Genomic DNA, 18338 nt, shown 5'->3' with positions numbered 1-18338 from the left:
ACATCTGGGAAGGCGTGTTTGCTTGCCATGTGCTCTCGACTTTTAATACACGATTCTTAACTTGAGGCAAGGAATTCTCAACTAGTTTTGTTACAAAAAGATGTGGGTATGACTCGCTACTTGGTTTCAGGCCACTATTAATAATAAAACATTTCTCAAATCTAGAATAAAAATCACTAGTGTCTTCATCGGGTTTCTGTTTGCAGGCTGAGATTGCATCCCAGTCTTCCTTTTTAGTTGACAATAATCTGGGCAAAACCTGTACTAACAATCCTGGTAATGCTTTAGTTTTGTCCCCAAGCCCTAGACCTGGAGTTCGAGTTGTTTCTTCATTCTCTAATGCAGCCCAATCTATCTTTTGCTCTCCCACCTCCCAGTCTTTTTCTTTGAGTTTCTCGTAAATACCGGCAGGCAGTAATACTTTCAATATTTTCATAATGTCGGGATAGGTATAGTCTCCCATAAGTAACATGTCTTTTATTTCACGGTGAAAACCTGCTGGATCTTTATCATGACTAGGTACTATTTTCTTCATTTCCAATAATTCCATTTTAGATAACGGTGTGTATACGAATACACGTCTAAGGGTGTTATCGGTATTCTGGACTGGATGTACTTCTCGTAAGGGATTCTGTCTATCGAAGTAAAACATTTTCCTTTCTGGGGGTGGGGCTGAAACAAACTGTGGATTCAAGAAAGCACTATATCTGTGTCGTTGTTCAAGAATTACTTTAATTAAGTCGCTACCTAGACCTCTCCATTTATTCATGAGTAGTTCTATTAGTACATCAGCTAAGGGACCTGGATCAGAACGTTGGCTTTTATACAACAAAAGAAGATGTTGTATCATGTACATACCAGCTAGTCGCTGTTCGTCTGGGGACAGATTCAAAAAGGTTTGCGCTACTGTGTCATCATTATACATACTAGAATTGTCAGCCCATTGTACTGCTGATCTGGCTAATTCTTGTTCATCCATAGAATTGAGTACATGGTACCCCATTCGATGTTGAAGTACTTTATCGGTAGCCTGGAATAGATGTTCAGGCGTTTTCGGATTCGACATAGCAGAATGGAAAATTCGCTTGCCTTCTGGACGTATCCCTTTATTAAAAGGTCTACCCTTACCTACATAGGCTAGCATGTCTCGACTTGCTAGTTGCGAAGTCTCTATTGTTTTCTCTGTTTCATCCTCTTCCTGGGAGGAGGCTAGATCGTCTGATTCGAGTGGCTCATCGGCTTCTTGACGAGCATGTATATATATGATCTCTTTACGGATCTTTCTAACCATAGTATGTATACTTTTCTCTCTATCATGTTTACCATCAGCCATATTCTGACTCCATCTGTTCAATCTATCCATCTCACTTTGTGGAAATCCTGCCTGATCTTGTTCTCTTATCAAACAGTTAACCAGGAATCGCATAATTAAACCTTTGTTCTCAACTTTCTGACGTGACATGGCGTCACCAACACTCTCGGGTCCTTCTCCCGTTCTAATAAAGTGATACATTTTGTCTAGATGTTCTGGCATTTCTGGTAACAATATCAGATAATCTGTAACTCGTCTTAAACGTAAGGGCGCTAACAACATGGGTCCTGACGTACCAGGCACAGTGTCGTACCTACAATCTGTAAGCTGATGTCTAAGCTGTTCTGCTGTGGCACCCTTAGGTGTCCGTGCTTTTGCGAGATCTCTCATTGTCACTCGATGTAACTGTGGCGGGGTTCGAAAACCTCCTGATGCGCCTCCTGAGCCGGAGGCTTGACCATAACCTGTCGGTAACTGGGTTGGGACCTGAACTATGCCAGTCCCAAAAGGATTAAGCGGATTAATAGGGGGTGCAGGAAGCTGTGTAGGATTCTGGATAGGAGCCGGGGCAGGAGGAATCTGCTGTTGCGGACCCGGGGGCTGCTGATTATGGGGTACAGGTACAGGTACATGTGGGACGGGTACACGAGCAAGTGCATTAGTATAAGCTGGAGCTACATCATCCAAATAGGAAGAAAGGAAAATCTCTGCTGCGGTCTTGTGACGCAAATTAGTTGGAACCAATGGAGAGGGCAGATCTTTTGGTACTTCCGGGGTGGCCTTAGGTAAACCCGCGGCCAAGAGAGGATACATACCATTCGCAAGAGTATTTCGCTGTCTGTCTACTTGTTCTGTTTTTACTCGTATGCCTTCCTCAACTAATACATTTTCTCGGACCTTTTCTGAATCTTCTCTATGTTTCTCTGCTTTTCTGAATTCTTTTTCAGTGCGTCTATGTGATTCTTTACGCCTTATTTCTATGGCGTCTTTCTGTGACTGTCGGGCTTTCTTTTTCAATAATGCTTCCTCTACTCTCATGATGCACTCGGCATCCCATGTCCCTGAAACAGGCCATCTATATTTCTCTTCTAAGTGTTTGGTATAATCGACCCACAAGTCGAAGTACAGTATGGCATCTAAGCCATGCTTGTGGTACATAAAATGCCCTGGAGTGTCCCTAGGTGGAACAGGCACTGCTTCTTCTAGAATCCCTTTTCTAGTTCCTATCTGTCGTAACTTACTAAACAGCGGCATTTTCGGACTTAATACTCGACACTTTATACTTACTCGAACTTGAACACAATGATTACAATATCCACAGTAATGCGGATCAAACAATCACTCATACCACGACATTAAAACACATTTAAACATTTCGAACAGAAAACCACATATTAACTAGTAACATTTACTTGATGTACTGCTAAACAGTACAGATACACTGCTAAACAGTGCAGACCGGGTCTGTGTACCCAAACTCGTCTTGACCGGGGCAAACTAATGCACCCGTCTAGATGCGTCCCCAGCAACGGTACTCACCGGGAAGCACGGAACAGAAGGCCTCGGAAAACTCGACACTGGACTGGCGGAACTTCGGAACTGGTGGGCCTCAAGACACCTCGGACCTTGCACTCTCGGCTGGACTCGGGTTGGGATCCTCCGCACTCCTCACCGCCTCGTCTGGGTGTCGATCGCAGTCTCAGTCACCTCCGTTGGCCTGAGGGAGATACAGGAAATCCTGCGGATGCGCATGAGTGTCCGTCCGGCTGTGGCAGGGGACTAGGCCTGCAACGCACCGCCAGCGCGTAAGGTGGGGGAGGGTCCCATCTGGGGTGCCAATTTATGTGGTAAATAAAATTACCTGGTACTTAATTTCTTTGCGGTAAAGTTCAATAAAATAACTTAATCAAAATAAGAGACACAGAGTCCGTGGCATCTGGGGTTTAAGGGGTTTTATTCCATAAAATGGAATTGGTCCGGACCAGGTAGCATGATCCATCACCATGAGGGTTCAGGAAGGGAATCATGGACATGTACAATGATTTATTAACAGTACACAGTATATATAGTATCATTACAGTGGTGATGGTTCAGAAGGCGTAACAGCTGAAAGAAACAAGATAAGAAACATGTGCGTAACAATATGTAATCAGAAGGCGTGCACAAGGGTGTACACGGAGGTGGGTGCCAGAAACGTCACATAGAAGAAAAAACATTTCAGCATTTCATTCATAGAAGTGACGCAAGTGGGTGGATCCCTAGAAGAATCCTGCAGTGTCAACAGAAATATATGGCAGAGATGCGTGCGCAGCAGCATGACGTGTGACTGACGTGGGACTGACGTGGGACTGGAGGGTGAAGGGGACTTGACATTTAGCGCTAGGATTAGAGACAGAAATCTGGTGGGTCAGATCGACTTGTTCCTAAATCATATCGGGTATCTTGTGTTTGGAGTACATGTTGCTGGAAACTAAAGGCTATCGGGACAGAGGTTACTTGTCACTAAGGCTAGGAGATGCATATATTTCTTTAAGTAACTGGAGTTTTCTATGGAAATTGGTACAGTAATACACTTGCATGGAGACGGAAAGACTGGGCCCTTTACTCTGCAGCTGGGGGATGTTTACCTAAACTACTGGACAAGAATGTATTTTCGAGGAGCGGAGCAGATAATCTTGAAGGCTGAATACAGTTTTGGCAGGCAGTCAGGCAGAGCCGGGCACCACATGCCGTGCAGGAAGTAAGTCAAAGTTCAGGGTTACAGATGCAGGTCCAGGCTGTAGCATCCAGAGGCAGAAGGCAGGGAAAAGGCTCAATGGCAGAAATCAGGGCCTAACTTGCCAGAGCTGAAAAACGTGAAAGTGTACCATATAAAGACGGTGGCAAGGCATACTTAGGAACTGAATATTTGACCCATTCATGGTGGATCTGAAAGAGGACATGTTAACGTTGGACGCAAATGTATTTGCGTCTTCATAGCTAGAAGTGGAGGGAACTTACATGTACTTGAAGTATGTACATGGAGCCGATGGGGTACGTGGTAGGGGACACAATTGAGCATAATAATTCATATTACCTCACCCTTCTCCTTCTTGCTACTAGAAATATATTAGTTCAGTCTCTGAGCTTGAGCATACTGAAGTATTGTAACCCACTATATGTTGGTCTTTCCACCTCCTCCATTCATTAACCTCAACTTAATTAAAATACTTCAAATTCTTGAAACACCTACATCTTCATCCCTTTGCTTCAGACTTTACAGTACATTCCATATTTCATCAAGAAAAGGCATCATTAATGTACTATGTCTCTGTCATAAGGCATTGTTTTCTCCTCAGTCCAAAAACTATATGTCTGCTCTTTTCCCACCTTACCAAGCGAGCATTACGCTCAGGTCCTTTAATTAATTTGTGTTATTTTTAAGAAAACATGTAAGAGTGGATGTGGTTTCCCCACCATTGCCACCTCCACCTAAGCTAGTTAAGTTCCGCAAATGTCTTAAAACGTATTTATTCCTCTAGGAGTTGTCCTTTTGTCACTCGGGATACAGTTTCCTTTCTCAGTGCCAGGGCACCCTCGGGTATTTGCACACTCTATAAATATTACATTAAATCAAACAGAGTGTAATAAGCATATTTGAATCAAGCAATGGATGTTTACCAAAGCATGCACGAATTGCTTTCTCTACAGTGGCACTTTACTCACACATTTTAGCCTGTTGGGAGTACTGAACATCCATAGTGTTATGGGTACTAGCTACCAGTGTTAATATAATCACCATTCAGAGTAAGGCATACCACTCACACACAGAATGATTGCTTGATTCAGCAATAGACAGAGACCAGTTTAAGGTTACAAGCATTGTTTGCCCTCACCAAGATATTTTGGCATTGCTTCGGCGCCACCTTTCTGAGCCACAATGCAGAACGGGAGGATCCAGGCCAGAATTTCAGGAAAACCACTGACTGTATAAACTATCTCAGGTTGATATATTTTATTTAAATTAATGCGAAGAATCCTGAAAACCCTGCATGATCCACGACATACATTAAACCGCGGTCAGTGAACACTGATTATGCATCATACCAATGGCATGTAATACACAAAAACCCATCATACACAAAACATACTTACATGATGGATGGCACTTAAGTGCTTTGAATTATAAGCAAAGATATCCCATAAAATGAAAATCAGGGATTGCAATTCTAGATTTTACATGAAAATATTTCCTTAATTACTAATAAGCATTTCGAAATCCAGCCCTCTACAAATATTAAGTAAATGGTTTTTGCTGAAAATAAATAGGTCCAACTCACAAAGAGCTCCTGTGAGTAGGTATGACCTAGTCTGGAACTCCATTCCTGCCTAATCCTCATTGTAAAGGAGTAAGGGCCCAAGTTAATTCAAGGAAGGCGGTCTGTCATTCCACCATGGGGACAGAGTAAATGACTCCATCCCCATGTTTGGAGATGTCGCCCCTTTACTTTATAAATGACCGCCATGCAGGCGGTCATTTCTAAAAGCATTGCCAGGAACTGCCATGATGGCGGTTCCTGGCAATGCATATTACTGAGTGCTACGGGGCTGCAGCTGCAGGTTGCAGCCCTGTAGCACAGAGTATTCCTTTTTCCTTTTAAAAAAGGCGGGATTTTCTTTTTGAAAAGGAAAATGTAATGCCCCTCTCGCCATAATAGTCTTTTCCCGTGATGGAGGAGGTAGGGTGTTAAAATATAGATTACAAAAATATAGCTGACATAAATATCGTTGTAAAAATATTGTTTACAAAAATATCGACACCCTATACTTAAACAGGTAAGTACATAAATATCGACTCCAAAATATCGTTGTAATTAATATAGATGTAAAATATATCGACTTTTTAAAATAATTAAAATTACATTAAATAATAAATAAATATAAGTACTATTAACAAAATACATTACATTACTTTTATTTTTTAACTATTTAAAAAAAATGTACTACACTTTTTAATTATAAACTTAATAAATGTGGACATATAAATTGATTTTACACATTACTTTATATAACAACAATAATACATACATATAATTAAAATACCCCTTTACCCAAAAACCCAAAACTGACCCTGAACCCTAAAAATACCCCTTTACCCAAAAACTGAAAACTGACCCTGAACCCTAAAAATACCCCTTTACCCAAAAACTGAAAACTGACCCTGAACCCTAAAAATACCCCTTTACCCAAAAACTGAAAACTGACCCTGAACCCTAAAAATACCCCTTTACCCAAAAACTGAAAACTGACCCTGAACCCTAAAAACACCCCTTTACCCAAAAACATTTTCACTAAAAAAATCCTGTACGCACACCTAAAATTAATTAAAAAATTAACATAATTAATTACATAATTATTATTCAATTAACTAATTGAAATTAATTAACTATTATTTATTACACTATTTATATTCATTTAAAACATTAATTAATGTATTATTTCATTATATTTAAATTACTTCCCACCCTACTCCCCTATAAACCCATAACCCGCTACGGAACTATTAATACTAAATTCAACTGAAAATACATTATTAAATAATAATATACTACTAAAAATACTACTTTGACTACAAATATTCATTAAAAACACTACATCACTTATAATTATTTAAAAAACGATATTATTGTAAACTATGTTTTTGTAAACGATATTTATTACAACTATATTAATGTTAACGATATTACTTACCTGTCTGTCGATATTCTGGTCAGACGATATTTTTGTCATCGATATTTCTTCCTGTAGATATTTTTGCAGCGATATTTAGGTTAGTCGATATTTTTACGACGATATTCCTGCTCTGTACCATGGAGGAAAGCATTAGAATGATTTTCCTGTTCCTTAACGCCAGGTTCTACCTGGCAATAAGAAACACTAAAAAATGACTACATGTATGCCCACCCAAACTAGCTGGGTGGATATGTAACCATTTGGGGCCTTATTTATGAGAAATGACGCATCGCTGCGTGAAAGCAGCGATGCGTCACTTCTCAGTGCGCACTCCTTGCGACATTCCTGATGCGTCAAATTTAATGTATGGCGCATCATGTCGCAAGAAGTTACAGATACGTCAGTATTTCTGACGTATCTGTAAGCGCAAAAGTGACGCATTGCTGGAGTGTGTCACAAAAGTGACGCAACTCCAGCAATGCGTCCTTTCACATGGGACAAGCCCCATGTGAAAGGGCCTGTGTCAGTCTTACGCCTGCTGTGAGGCAGGCGCAGGATTTTGACGCAACGGTGTCCTAAAAGTGACGCAGTGAAATCTCATAGATTTCACTGCGTCACTTCTACGACCCTTCCTTGCGTCAATACGCCCCCCTTGCAAACATTAAACCTGGCGCAGGTATAATGTGGCGCAGGGGTTTACAAAGTGACGCATCTACCTAGATGCGCCACTTTGTAAATATGATGCAACAAGGCGCATTTTTTACGGCACTGGTGCGTCACAAAAAGTGACGCACCAGCGGCGTAAAAGTGACGCAAGGGCTCATAAATGAGGCCCTTGGTCCTTACCCGCAGGTCTGCCTGAGAAGTTTGGCCATGGCAGAGACAAAGTAGTCTGTGCTGTGGCCAAAATGAAAGTCCTCCCGCATTTAAATCGGGCAGGCAAACCTGCATATTGGCATATGTATACTTCATCGCTGTCACCGTTGAGACGAAGTTTACATACCACCAATATATAGATCAAGCCCTATCTCACAACTGCTCATAGAAGAAAGTTTTGTTACATTTTCTTTAGCAAGTGAGTGAATGGGGTTAGATCAACTGAAGGAATGAGGAGTCAGGTGTTAGCTAGAACACTGAGAGAAGGTGATGTTTGGATAGGTGGGTGCAAGCCAAGACCTTATTCTTAATCTATCCTGAAAAATACAAATCTCTGTGCATCAAGGGATTGCAATTAGCATCCGCCCCAGGAGAATAAAAATGTACATAATGTGGCCCTAGATGTTGGTAGCACTCAACTCTAGGCTGCTCTAGTATCTGCCATGAAACTATAAATATGGTTTAACAGGATGTACTCTGTTCACGTTCAAGTTCTAGGCAGATCTCTAAAGCAAACACCTAAGGCACTTACCTGCCTTTCTAACTGCCACTGACTCATGTACCTCATGGACGTCAACTTACCAAGATGCCATGGATAGTGGAGGCAACATCATCCACCACACCATTTGGCTTCACTTTCACTCACACACATACATTCACAAATACACACATACACACACTGTCACTCACATAAACACACTCTCACCCACAAGCGTGCCCACGATACAAATTTTAAAGCAGCCTTTTTACCTACCTCTACTACCTCTACTGCCAAGGAGAGTAATATTCCAGCTAGCTGCATCCATTTCTTTTTACACTAATAGTAAATAATATAAAATGATTCACTATTTGTGTAATAATAAAAGTTGACAGAAAGCAAGGAAAGTGGAGTCCAAAGTAATGTCCATAAGGTTCCCTGTGTTCCTGACACTGAGTTTGCCACCTCTGAGGACAGGGGTCACAGGGGGAAAGACAGGGGTCGTAATGCGACCCCTGGCGACCGCTAAATGACATTCATTGTTATATTTTTAATTTTGATATCAGTTCTTATTGGCCCATTCTTACAGTTTCTCAGCTTGAATTTGCTCACCTACTATTTCCCTCATCGGGAAGAGGAAAATGTGCTTTATTGCCTCTTCTTGGATGAACGGATCGTTTATCGGTGCCATCTGAAAGACTGGATCAGAATACAGGGAGACAGATAGAAGTATAATCATTACTTATTCAGAATTCATATTGTCATATTATGAGACAAATGGTTGCATGTCAGAATATCGAAGACAAAAATACAGCTTAGATAGAGGAGAAAAATATTGCACAGTTAGTTGCTTACAGGTAAGTAAAAAATTTAACTCCACATCTACCGAAAGGTATGTAAAGGTACAAAGATGTGGAGTTAAGAATAGTAAATCTATGCTTAATAATATGCACTTACCTTAAATGTATTTTAGTAATCTATATTGAGAGCTTAGAGGCTTATTTACAAGCCCCTTGCGCTGCCGGTGCGTCACTTTTAATATTATGATATTCTGTAGACGAGGTTCTGGCGGAATACCGCCCAACACAGGTCCAGGATGGAAGGCTGGTGCTGTGGAAACACTTTTTATATCGATACTTGAAATTGATCCACAAATAATTAGAATTAATAATGAATTTCCTCTTAGTGTTATTTTAGATTGATTTTAAGGATGGCATTCTTAATTTTTATTCTTTTTTATGTACTGAAATAACTGAATTGATATATCATGTGTACCTGCATAGGCCATGGTAACTACAAAATGTATAGCTGATTTTATGTACTTTTAAGGTTTTTTCACAGAAACCGAATAAACGTACTTTGATAATTATGATGATGATGAAATGTAATATGAGGTACATTTGCATACAGTTAATTTCAGTGGCACTCATTTATGAATATGTTGGCTATTCTGAAAATCCAGAATGAATATGGGCTGATGGACAAATGTTGGACACCCTGTTATAGTGCATAAGGCACTTTTGTGAATTACATAGATTCACAGCATTTTACGTGAGATATCTCTTCCATATCTTTGAAAGCTGCAGTAAGATGTTTTTTTCAACTGGAATTGCGGCTGAAGATGGAGATGTAAATTTATATAAACAAAGACCCTTTAGACCCACCAGCAAATATTGGAGGGAAAACGTTGCCTACCTACATGGAGGACGACGGCAACCCGTCTAAGTCAGAAGAAATGCTTTAGTGCCTTTAAATGGAATTAGAACATGAACAGAAGATTAATTAAGGGTGGGGCTCTAAGCAGAGGGGAGGTTCCAACCTATGACACTAGACGGAAATGACCTCGGACTGCAATTCCAAGCACATAAATGTTCAGCCTGTTCTGGTTTAGAAAAAACAATGGCAAGAACCTATGGTCTCATTTAAATTTAAAAGGCTCGGGCACCAACGTGCATTTGTGGCAGAAACACACCTGTGTCATAACATCCAGGGCTAAGCCACCCATTTGAAGATATCCACACTAAAGGTGGACATTTTGTTTCCTGGAAACCGCTTTCACATTAACGGCAGATGCAACTTTGGGGGGAAATTGACTATGCAATCTAGTTGTGCTTGTGGTACACTATGCTATTCTTAAAAATATGCCATTCCCCAAAGGGGGCCAGTCTTTCAGTTTAACATAACTAATATCCCCACATGCTGGGAGTGTTGTCCCAGGCGTGGTGGTCATTTCAGTAATTATTTCTGCCACGGACCATCGTGGTTTAGAAGGCGATCTAAGTCAGAAAGTGCTCTAGGGCAAAATGGAGTCAGAGGGTCTACTAATATATTGGGCTACCCCTTCAACGTGAGCTGTACCGAGATTGGTTCTGCTAATGCCTGTTTCTGTTAGTAGAGCCGGTTGTAAATCTGCCACAGGAAACTCCACATGCACCCTGAGTCTTAATAAGGCAGGGGAACAAAGAGGAGGGTGCACTGGACAGTCACCTTTTTTAATGGGCGATGGTGGTTTCTGTCCTCCTTTAAATGATACTTTTAGTGCAGCTTTTTTTGCACTCAGAGGTCAGGGCAACACATCGATCTTGGGGGCATCTGGTCACATGCGCTCAAGTTATGAAGAACCTAGGAGTGTCCTTTGCAATATGGCTTTGTTTTAAGGCATAGAATTGAGCTTTTGATAAGTTGTCAAAAACTTTGAAATTCATGCTTTGATAAACTGTGGTAAAAATATCAAGACCCACCTTGGAACTGGATTATGTCACTTTGATATTGTGCACACTTAGCTCTGGATGCATGTTATGCACACATAGTCGCTCATCTTAAGGGGTAGCTGTGTTTATTTATTCCGGGTATTTATCCTACATGGAGTTTGAGCTAACACCATCTTCTTAATCGATCCTGGGTTTATTTGCTATGTAATATGTATTTATTGATGTATTTATGGATGGAGCAGAAATATTATACATGAATATTTATGAATTGATGTATTGGTAACTAATATTTTGGATCTCAATAAAAAATACAATAAACAAAAAAAAATGACCCACCTTGGAAGAAAGTGTGAAGAGAGAGCTCTTTTACTGTTCCTACGCTTGTCCAGCTGGTCACTAATACGAACATCACTGGTTATCAGATAGTCCCAACGAGCTCTGGGAGGAAGGCCATGTCGCTGACGCACGCGGTTTACACTGTGTTAAAAAGATATCAACAATTTTCAATCAATTAATAATTGCTTATCAATAAACTACTATCCAGTCTTCCTTCTGTTGTGATAGTATGTTTGAAGATTTTAATTCTGCAGATTATTGTATTGATAGTGTGCATTAAAATTGTAAAGCTGCTATTAAATTATAGGAGTTCCTCAACATAGTAAAAAAATATTATTTCCATTTTTATTCACCAACAGTCAATTTTTGGTTTATATAAACTGTAAGCAGGATTAACAAAAGCAAATTACCCATTTATGAAATGATGTCAACTTAAAATCTATAAACAATAACAAGTTTCCGAAAATGTGCTCATTTCAGACATTTCTTCACATCTCTATTCATAAGGACTTTGGAAAGGGATGTATGACGTTACAACGCATACTTTAACTCAGCATACCATTACAACGCAATTTTTACAACGCAGGATCCTTTACAACGAATGCCTTTACAACGCATGACATTACATAGCAGATGCTATTACAACGCATGCCATAACAACGTAAGTATAGGTAAGTATATTTTTTTTTTTTTTTATGTAATTGATAAATATTTAATTAATTTTATTTATTAAATTAATTTTTTATTAATGTATTTGTAAATATATATTTTTTTAAATTAAACAGTGTAGGTGTTTAAAAATAATATTCTAACTCCAGGGGGGAGTAATAGTAGGGTAAGTGCTGGATAATGTAGGGGTAAAAATTACTATTCTAACTCCAGGGGGTTGTAATAGTAGGGTAAGTGCTGGATAGTGTAGGGGTAAAAATTACTTTATTTTTTATTTTTTAAGAACTTTTTTTAATAAATATTAAAATTACTTAAAATAATTTATTTAATCTATTTAAAGTACTATTTTTAAAACTGAACCCTTAAAATACCCCAGTACCCCAAAACCCAAACCTATCCCTAAACCCCAAAGCTACCCCTGTACCCCATAACCCAAACCTAGCCCTGAACCCTAAAAATACCCCTGTACCCCATACCCCAAACCTAGCCCTGAACCCTAAAAATACCCCTGTACCCCAAAACCCAAACCTAGCCCTGAACCCTAAAAATACCCCTGTACCCCAAAACTCAAACCTAGCCCTGAACTCTAAAAATACCCCTGTACCCCATAACCCAAACCTAGCCCTGAACCCTAAAAATACCCCTGTACCGCAAAACCCAAAACTAGCCCTGAACCCAAAAAAATACCCCTGTACCCCAAAACCCAAACCTAGCCCTGAACCCTAAAAATACCCCTGTACCCCATAACCAAAACCTAGCCCTGAACCCGAAAAATACCCCTGTACCCCATAACCCAAACCTAGCCCTGAACCCTAAAAATACCCCTGTACCCCAAAACCCAAACCTAGCCCTGAACCCTAAAAATACCCCTGTATCCAAAACCCAAACCTAGCCCTGAACCCTAAAAGTACTCCTGTACCCCATAACGCAAACCTAGCCCTGAACCCTAAAAATACCCCTGTACCCCAAAACCCATACCTATCCCTAAACCCTAAAACTACCCCTGTACCCCATAACCCAAAACTATATCTGAACCCTTAAAATACCCAAACACCCCAAAACATATACCTCAGTACCCCAAAACATATACTCCTATACTCATACTTACTTTTTAAAATTACTTCAATTAATTTATTTAATTTATTTTTAGTATTTATTAAATTAATTAAATAATGTATTTGAATTAAATAAATGTTTAAATAAAATGACATACTTACCTATACTTACGTTGTAATGGCATGCGTTGTAATAGCATCTGCTATGTAATGTCATGCGTTGTAAAGGCATTCGTTGTAAAGGATCCTGCGTTGTAGTAGTTGCGATGTAAAAGTAGTCCGTTGTAATAGTTGCGTTGTAACTGTTGTTTCCCTTTGGGGATGTATTTATTATCGAATACAGCAGTGGCCAAATCTATGTAAATATTGTGCCTACGACCAGTGAAAAATAAATCACATTGCTCTTGAATAGATTTCCATTGCTAAAGACGAATGAACAGCTCCGTTTGTCGAGATATGTACATGTGCTGAGTTGTTTCCCTTACAGAATAAAAATGGTCCCTCTTCTGACATAGATATGTATGTGAGAGTTACCAATCCTACAGCATGCACTTATCACAGCACTGGATTTAGGCTATGCCTCTGCCACAAAAACATGTGCATTTATTGTATAATCAACGTATATGCTTAACCTTTCTTGAAGATCAGCCCATGTACCATTAGTTTTGTTTGATGCCATCAGAAGCGGCACAACTGCAAAGGAAAAAATAAACGGTGTAAACATTAAGTATGAATAAAACATTCTGAGCAGAGAGGAATGCTTGGAGAAGCAATTATGCTTAAACTAGACATGCACAGCAGGATAACATTTGGAAACTAATATATGCAATTGTTATTTCAGGGATTTCTCAAACTATGTCATAAAAGGAAACATGGGTTCATTTCAGATTAATTTCTGCTCGTTTTAAAAAAAATCTACAGCTTTTTGTTCTTTGCTAATCCTGACGAATGCCATTTTAAAGGGACTAGAAAACAATGTGGTAACACAATCACTTTGTGGTGTAAGACATTAAAATCTGTACATTGGTTTTAAGTATTTCAATTGGTTATCCTTTTGCACATACACAGCATATGTATTCGAGCTAGAAATAGTGCTTAGTAAAAATGAACAAATACGAAAGTCATAAAGCCTTTTCTCACAATAGCTTATTGATTAAATATACCCTATTTCTATCTCAATTCTATTTTGATTCAAAATTGCTTTTCAGGATAATGTTCTGTTTTTTTGGAGCCAGTATTGATTAGATCAGACACCCCATTGAGAATCAAATGGGTACATTGTATTTCATACATTCAATATTTATATCGCACAGAATAAGGAAAGGAACACATATGAAATCAAAACATATGTGCAGGTGGGTAAGCAGATTAAGAAGTCTACAGTTCCAGATATTCATTCAGTCAGCCATAGAATAAATACACAAAAAAGCAGTGGGGGGGGACTACATTGGATTACATTACAACATTATCAGACATTGGTCTGTAACTCCCAATTGAACTGTGCCCATATTCTATCAAACCCCCTGAGCGACCAAACCCCCCTTACTCTGGCTAAAGCTAGCTCTGAATCGTGAATTTGCTGAATCGGTGCCCACCAATTAGTAACCCATGGAGGAATAGCCGAGACCCAAGACCTAGCAATGCAGAGCCTGGATGATACTATAAGTTTGGACAACAGCCTCCTCAGCCCAACATCAAATTCCATTCTATATCCCCACCTTCAAGACAGCCACCCGCAAACACCACCAATTGATCCGATCCACCAAAAAATCAGCATTCAAGGATCGACTCGACAACAACGCCCATAACAGCAAGGAACTATTCAACATCGTCAAAGAATTTACCAATCCCACCGCAGCCTCAAACGACATTACTCCCTCCCAAGACCTCTGCGATTCGTTATCCTCGTTCTTCTACAACAAAATCGCCGAGAAACATAACAGCTTTGAGAACATTTCCAAAGAACAGTCCACCCCACCCACCTCCGAACAGAAACCGCCCTCTAACAACCTTAGCGCCTGGAACCCAATCACCACTGAAGACACCATCCGCCTAATGAACTCCATCCATTCAGGTTCCCCAACCGACCCCTGTTCCCACCACATCTTCAACAAAGCAGACTCCATCATCACACCCCATCTCCGTGATGTCATCAACTGCTCCTTCAACTCCGCTACCTTTGCAGAAAGCTGGAAACACGCCGAACTCAGCGCCCTCCTGAAGAAACCCACAGGAGACCCCACTGAACTTAAGAACTACCGCCCCATCTCCCTCCTCCCATTCCCTGCCAAAGTCATTGAGATAGCCGTCAATAGCCAGCTCGCCGCCTTCTTTGAATCCAACAACTCCCTCGACACCTCACAGTCCGGATTTCGAGCCAAACACAGCACCGAAACCGCCCTCATTGCAGCGACAGACGACATCCGAACGCTACTGGACAACGGAGAAACAGTTGCCCTCATCCTACTCGACCTCTCCGCCGCCTTCGACACAGTCTGTCATAGCATCCTCATACAACGCCTCAGCAACATCGGCATACAAGGAAAAGCCTTGGACTGGATCATCTCGTTCCGTGCCGGGAGAACCCAGAGAGTCCGACTCCCCCCATTCAAATCAGAGGCCACCGAAGTCATCTGCGGAGTACCACAAGGATTATCACTTAGTCCCACCCTCTTCAACGTTTACATGAGCCCCCTCGCATCCATCGCGCGACAACACAACCTCAACATCATCTCCTACGCTGACGACACCCAACTGATCCTTTCCCTCACCAAAGACCCTAACACTGCCAAAACCAATCTTCACGAAGGCATGAAAGAAGTTGCCGAATGGATGAAAAACAGCCGCCTAAAACTTAACTCAGAGAAAACGGAAGTCCTCATCCTAAGATCATCCCCCTCTGCCTGGGACGACTCATGGTGGCCATCGGCCCTGGGCACAGCACCCATACCCACAGACCACGCACGTAACCTAGGCTTCATCCTAGACTCCTCCCTCTCGATGACCAGACAAGTCAACGCCGTCTCATCCTCTTGCTTCAACGTACTTCGCATGCTCAAAAAAAATCTTCCGTTGGATCCCCACCGAAACAAGAAAGACTGTCACCCACGTACTGGTCACCAGCCGACTGGAATATGGAAACACCCTCTACGCCGGAACCACAACCAAATTACAGAAAAAACTCCAACGCATCCAAAACGCATTAGCCAGACTCATATTGGACATCCCTCGCCAAGCTCACATTACCGGTCACCTGAAAGACCTCCACTGGCTTCCCGTTAACAAGAGAATAACGTTCCGTCTCCTCACCCACGCTCACAAGGCCCTCTACAAACTAGGACCAGAATGCCTCAACACACGACTGTCCTTCTACACACCCACCCACCAAATAAGATCCTCCAATCAAGCCCTCGCCGCAGTTCCGCGCATCTACAGATCCACCATGGGAGGAAGATCCTTTTCCTACCTGGCGGCCAAGACCTGGAATTCTCTCCCCTCTCACCTCCGTCTTACACAGAACAACATTTCCTTCAGAAAGGAACTTAAAACCTGGCTATTCGATAAATAATGCACCCCTCCCCAAGCGCCTTGAGACCCTCTGGGTGAGTAGTACGCTATACAAATTCCTGAACTTGAACTTGAACTAGGGGTTAGCTGTAGCTCATATCCTAAGCCTGCCAAGATAATCCGGCCCACTTCTTCCCAGTATACCTTTAGAGTGGGATATGCGTAAAACATATGTAGGATATCCGCTCATTTGCATTGACACTTGAGACATCTCTGGTTTTGTAAAGATTTAAGTTTGCATTCCACCTCATAAATGTATCTGGTGCATAATATAACACGCAAACAGTCTTAAATTGCTGCAGCTTTAACTTCTTAAAGTGCACAGCGCCCTCAAATGTTTCTAAAGCCCTGTATACTCCTGGTGGTAATACCTCCTGGGAAAGGACTCTGCGCCATTTAGATGCCAAGAGCAGACTCATCCTTCACATGTTCGCACAATCCTTGATACACAGAACTTAGCAGTGATTTCTGTGTAGCCCTAAGAAAATTAGACAAGATAATTCAGTTATTGCCTTGCAATGAGTACAAAAATAATTCCTCAACTGTAAAAATGTAACGAAATGATGACAGGAAGATCAAACTCATTTTGTAAATCAGTAAAAGTACATAGGCCATTCAGATCAATAACTGCCCCACCGTAGATATACCTAATCTGCGCCATGCTTCACAGGCGGAGTCAGGAAACTACCCAGGAAATGCAGGATTATCTCAAAGCAGTGTGTCTCAAGGTATTAGCTTTATGGAGAACTTGGCAAAGCTCTCTCGCCAAATAGGTACAGTACCTTTGACAAACTTAAACTATACCCGTTTGTAATAATTTGGGTCCGTTATTCTATAGAAAAAAAAGACTGCTCTCAGCACTCAATGCTAGATAATAGCTAAATACAGATAAATCCGGTTCTGCTGGAGCAAACAGAGTGCGCAAGCAACAGCCAAAAGCTTCCCAAAAACTTAACTTGAAATCCGAAAACTGCAAACCCCCCTGTAGGTATGAAAGTTTCAATACATTTCTAGAACGCCTTGCCCACCTATACCCCCAAATAAAACTGCTCAAAGCCCCCTCTAACTTCCTCAAAAACACGTTCGGCACACTTAGTGGTATCACCGGAACAGATATAGGAATTTTGGGAGAATATTTATTTTTATTACATTAAAAAGAACGTTAATGCTTATTGGAAGCGTATTCCGAAACCGCACATTTGGATTACAGACTTTAAAAGAAGCTCGCAATTCAATTTAAAGATCTTATCTATCTTAGCACTTAGATGAACTCCCAAATAAGTAGTTGTATTTACCACCCCAGGTATTGGTATAGGTGGCTCATAATTTAGCAATAGCTGAGATTTGGCTATATTAAATTTATAGCCAGAGACTAACCCAAATATTTCAGCCTCCTCCACTATGCACTTCATAGCCTTTCCTGGGTTATCAGAATATATGGACACATCGTCCACATATGCGCTTATCTTGAGTTCGCTTTCCTCTGCAATGCCAACAAACAAGGTTCTAAATACAGTCCAAATAACAGAGGAGAGAGCGGGCAACCCTGCTCTTTTCCTTGCTCTAGCTTAAAAGGTAATGACGATATGCCTGCATAAATCAATTTGGCAGAAGGAGATTTG

At 40.8% G+C, this 18338-nt stretch overlaps 1 protein-coding gene across 1 annotated transcript in view; it reads right to left on the bottom strand.

The window, feature by feature from the left end:
• LOC147732656 (uncharacterized) overlaps positions 1 to 18338 on the bottom strand; it is a 208838-nt gene that overhangs the window by 106659 nt on the left and 83841 nt on the right. Inside the window, exons 2-4 of the mRNA XM_086958840.1 lie at positions 13782 to 13842; positions 11426 to 11566; positions 8991 to 9077 (exon numbers count right to left, since the gene is read on the bottom strand). Coding sequence (XP_086814966.1) covers positions 8991 to 9077; positions 11426 to 11566; positions 13782 to 13828 — 275 coding nt within the window. The 5' untranslated portion in view covers positions 13829 to 13842. The remainder of the gene's footprint in view (positions 1 to 8990; positions 9078 to 11425; positions 11567 to 13781; positions 13843 to 18338) is intronic.

Source organism: Lissotriton vulgaris, chromosome 2_1 (assembly GCF_964263255.1).
Source record: "Lissotriton vulgaris chromosome 2_1, aLisVul1.2, whole genome shotgun sequence".
Taxonomy (NCBI): Eukaryota; Metazoa; Chordata; class Amphibia; order Caudata; family Salamandridae; genus Lissotriton; species Lissotriton vulgaris.
This window is presented reverse-complemented; position numbering and strand designations above follow the sequence as displayed.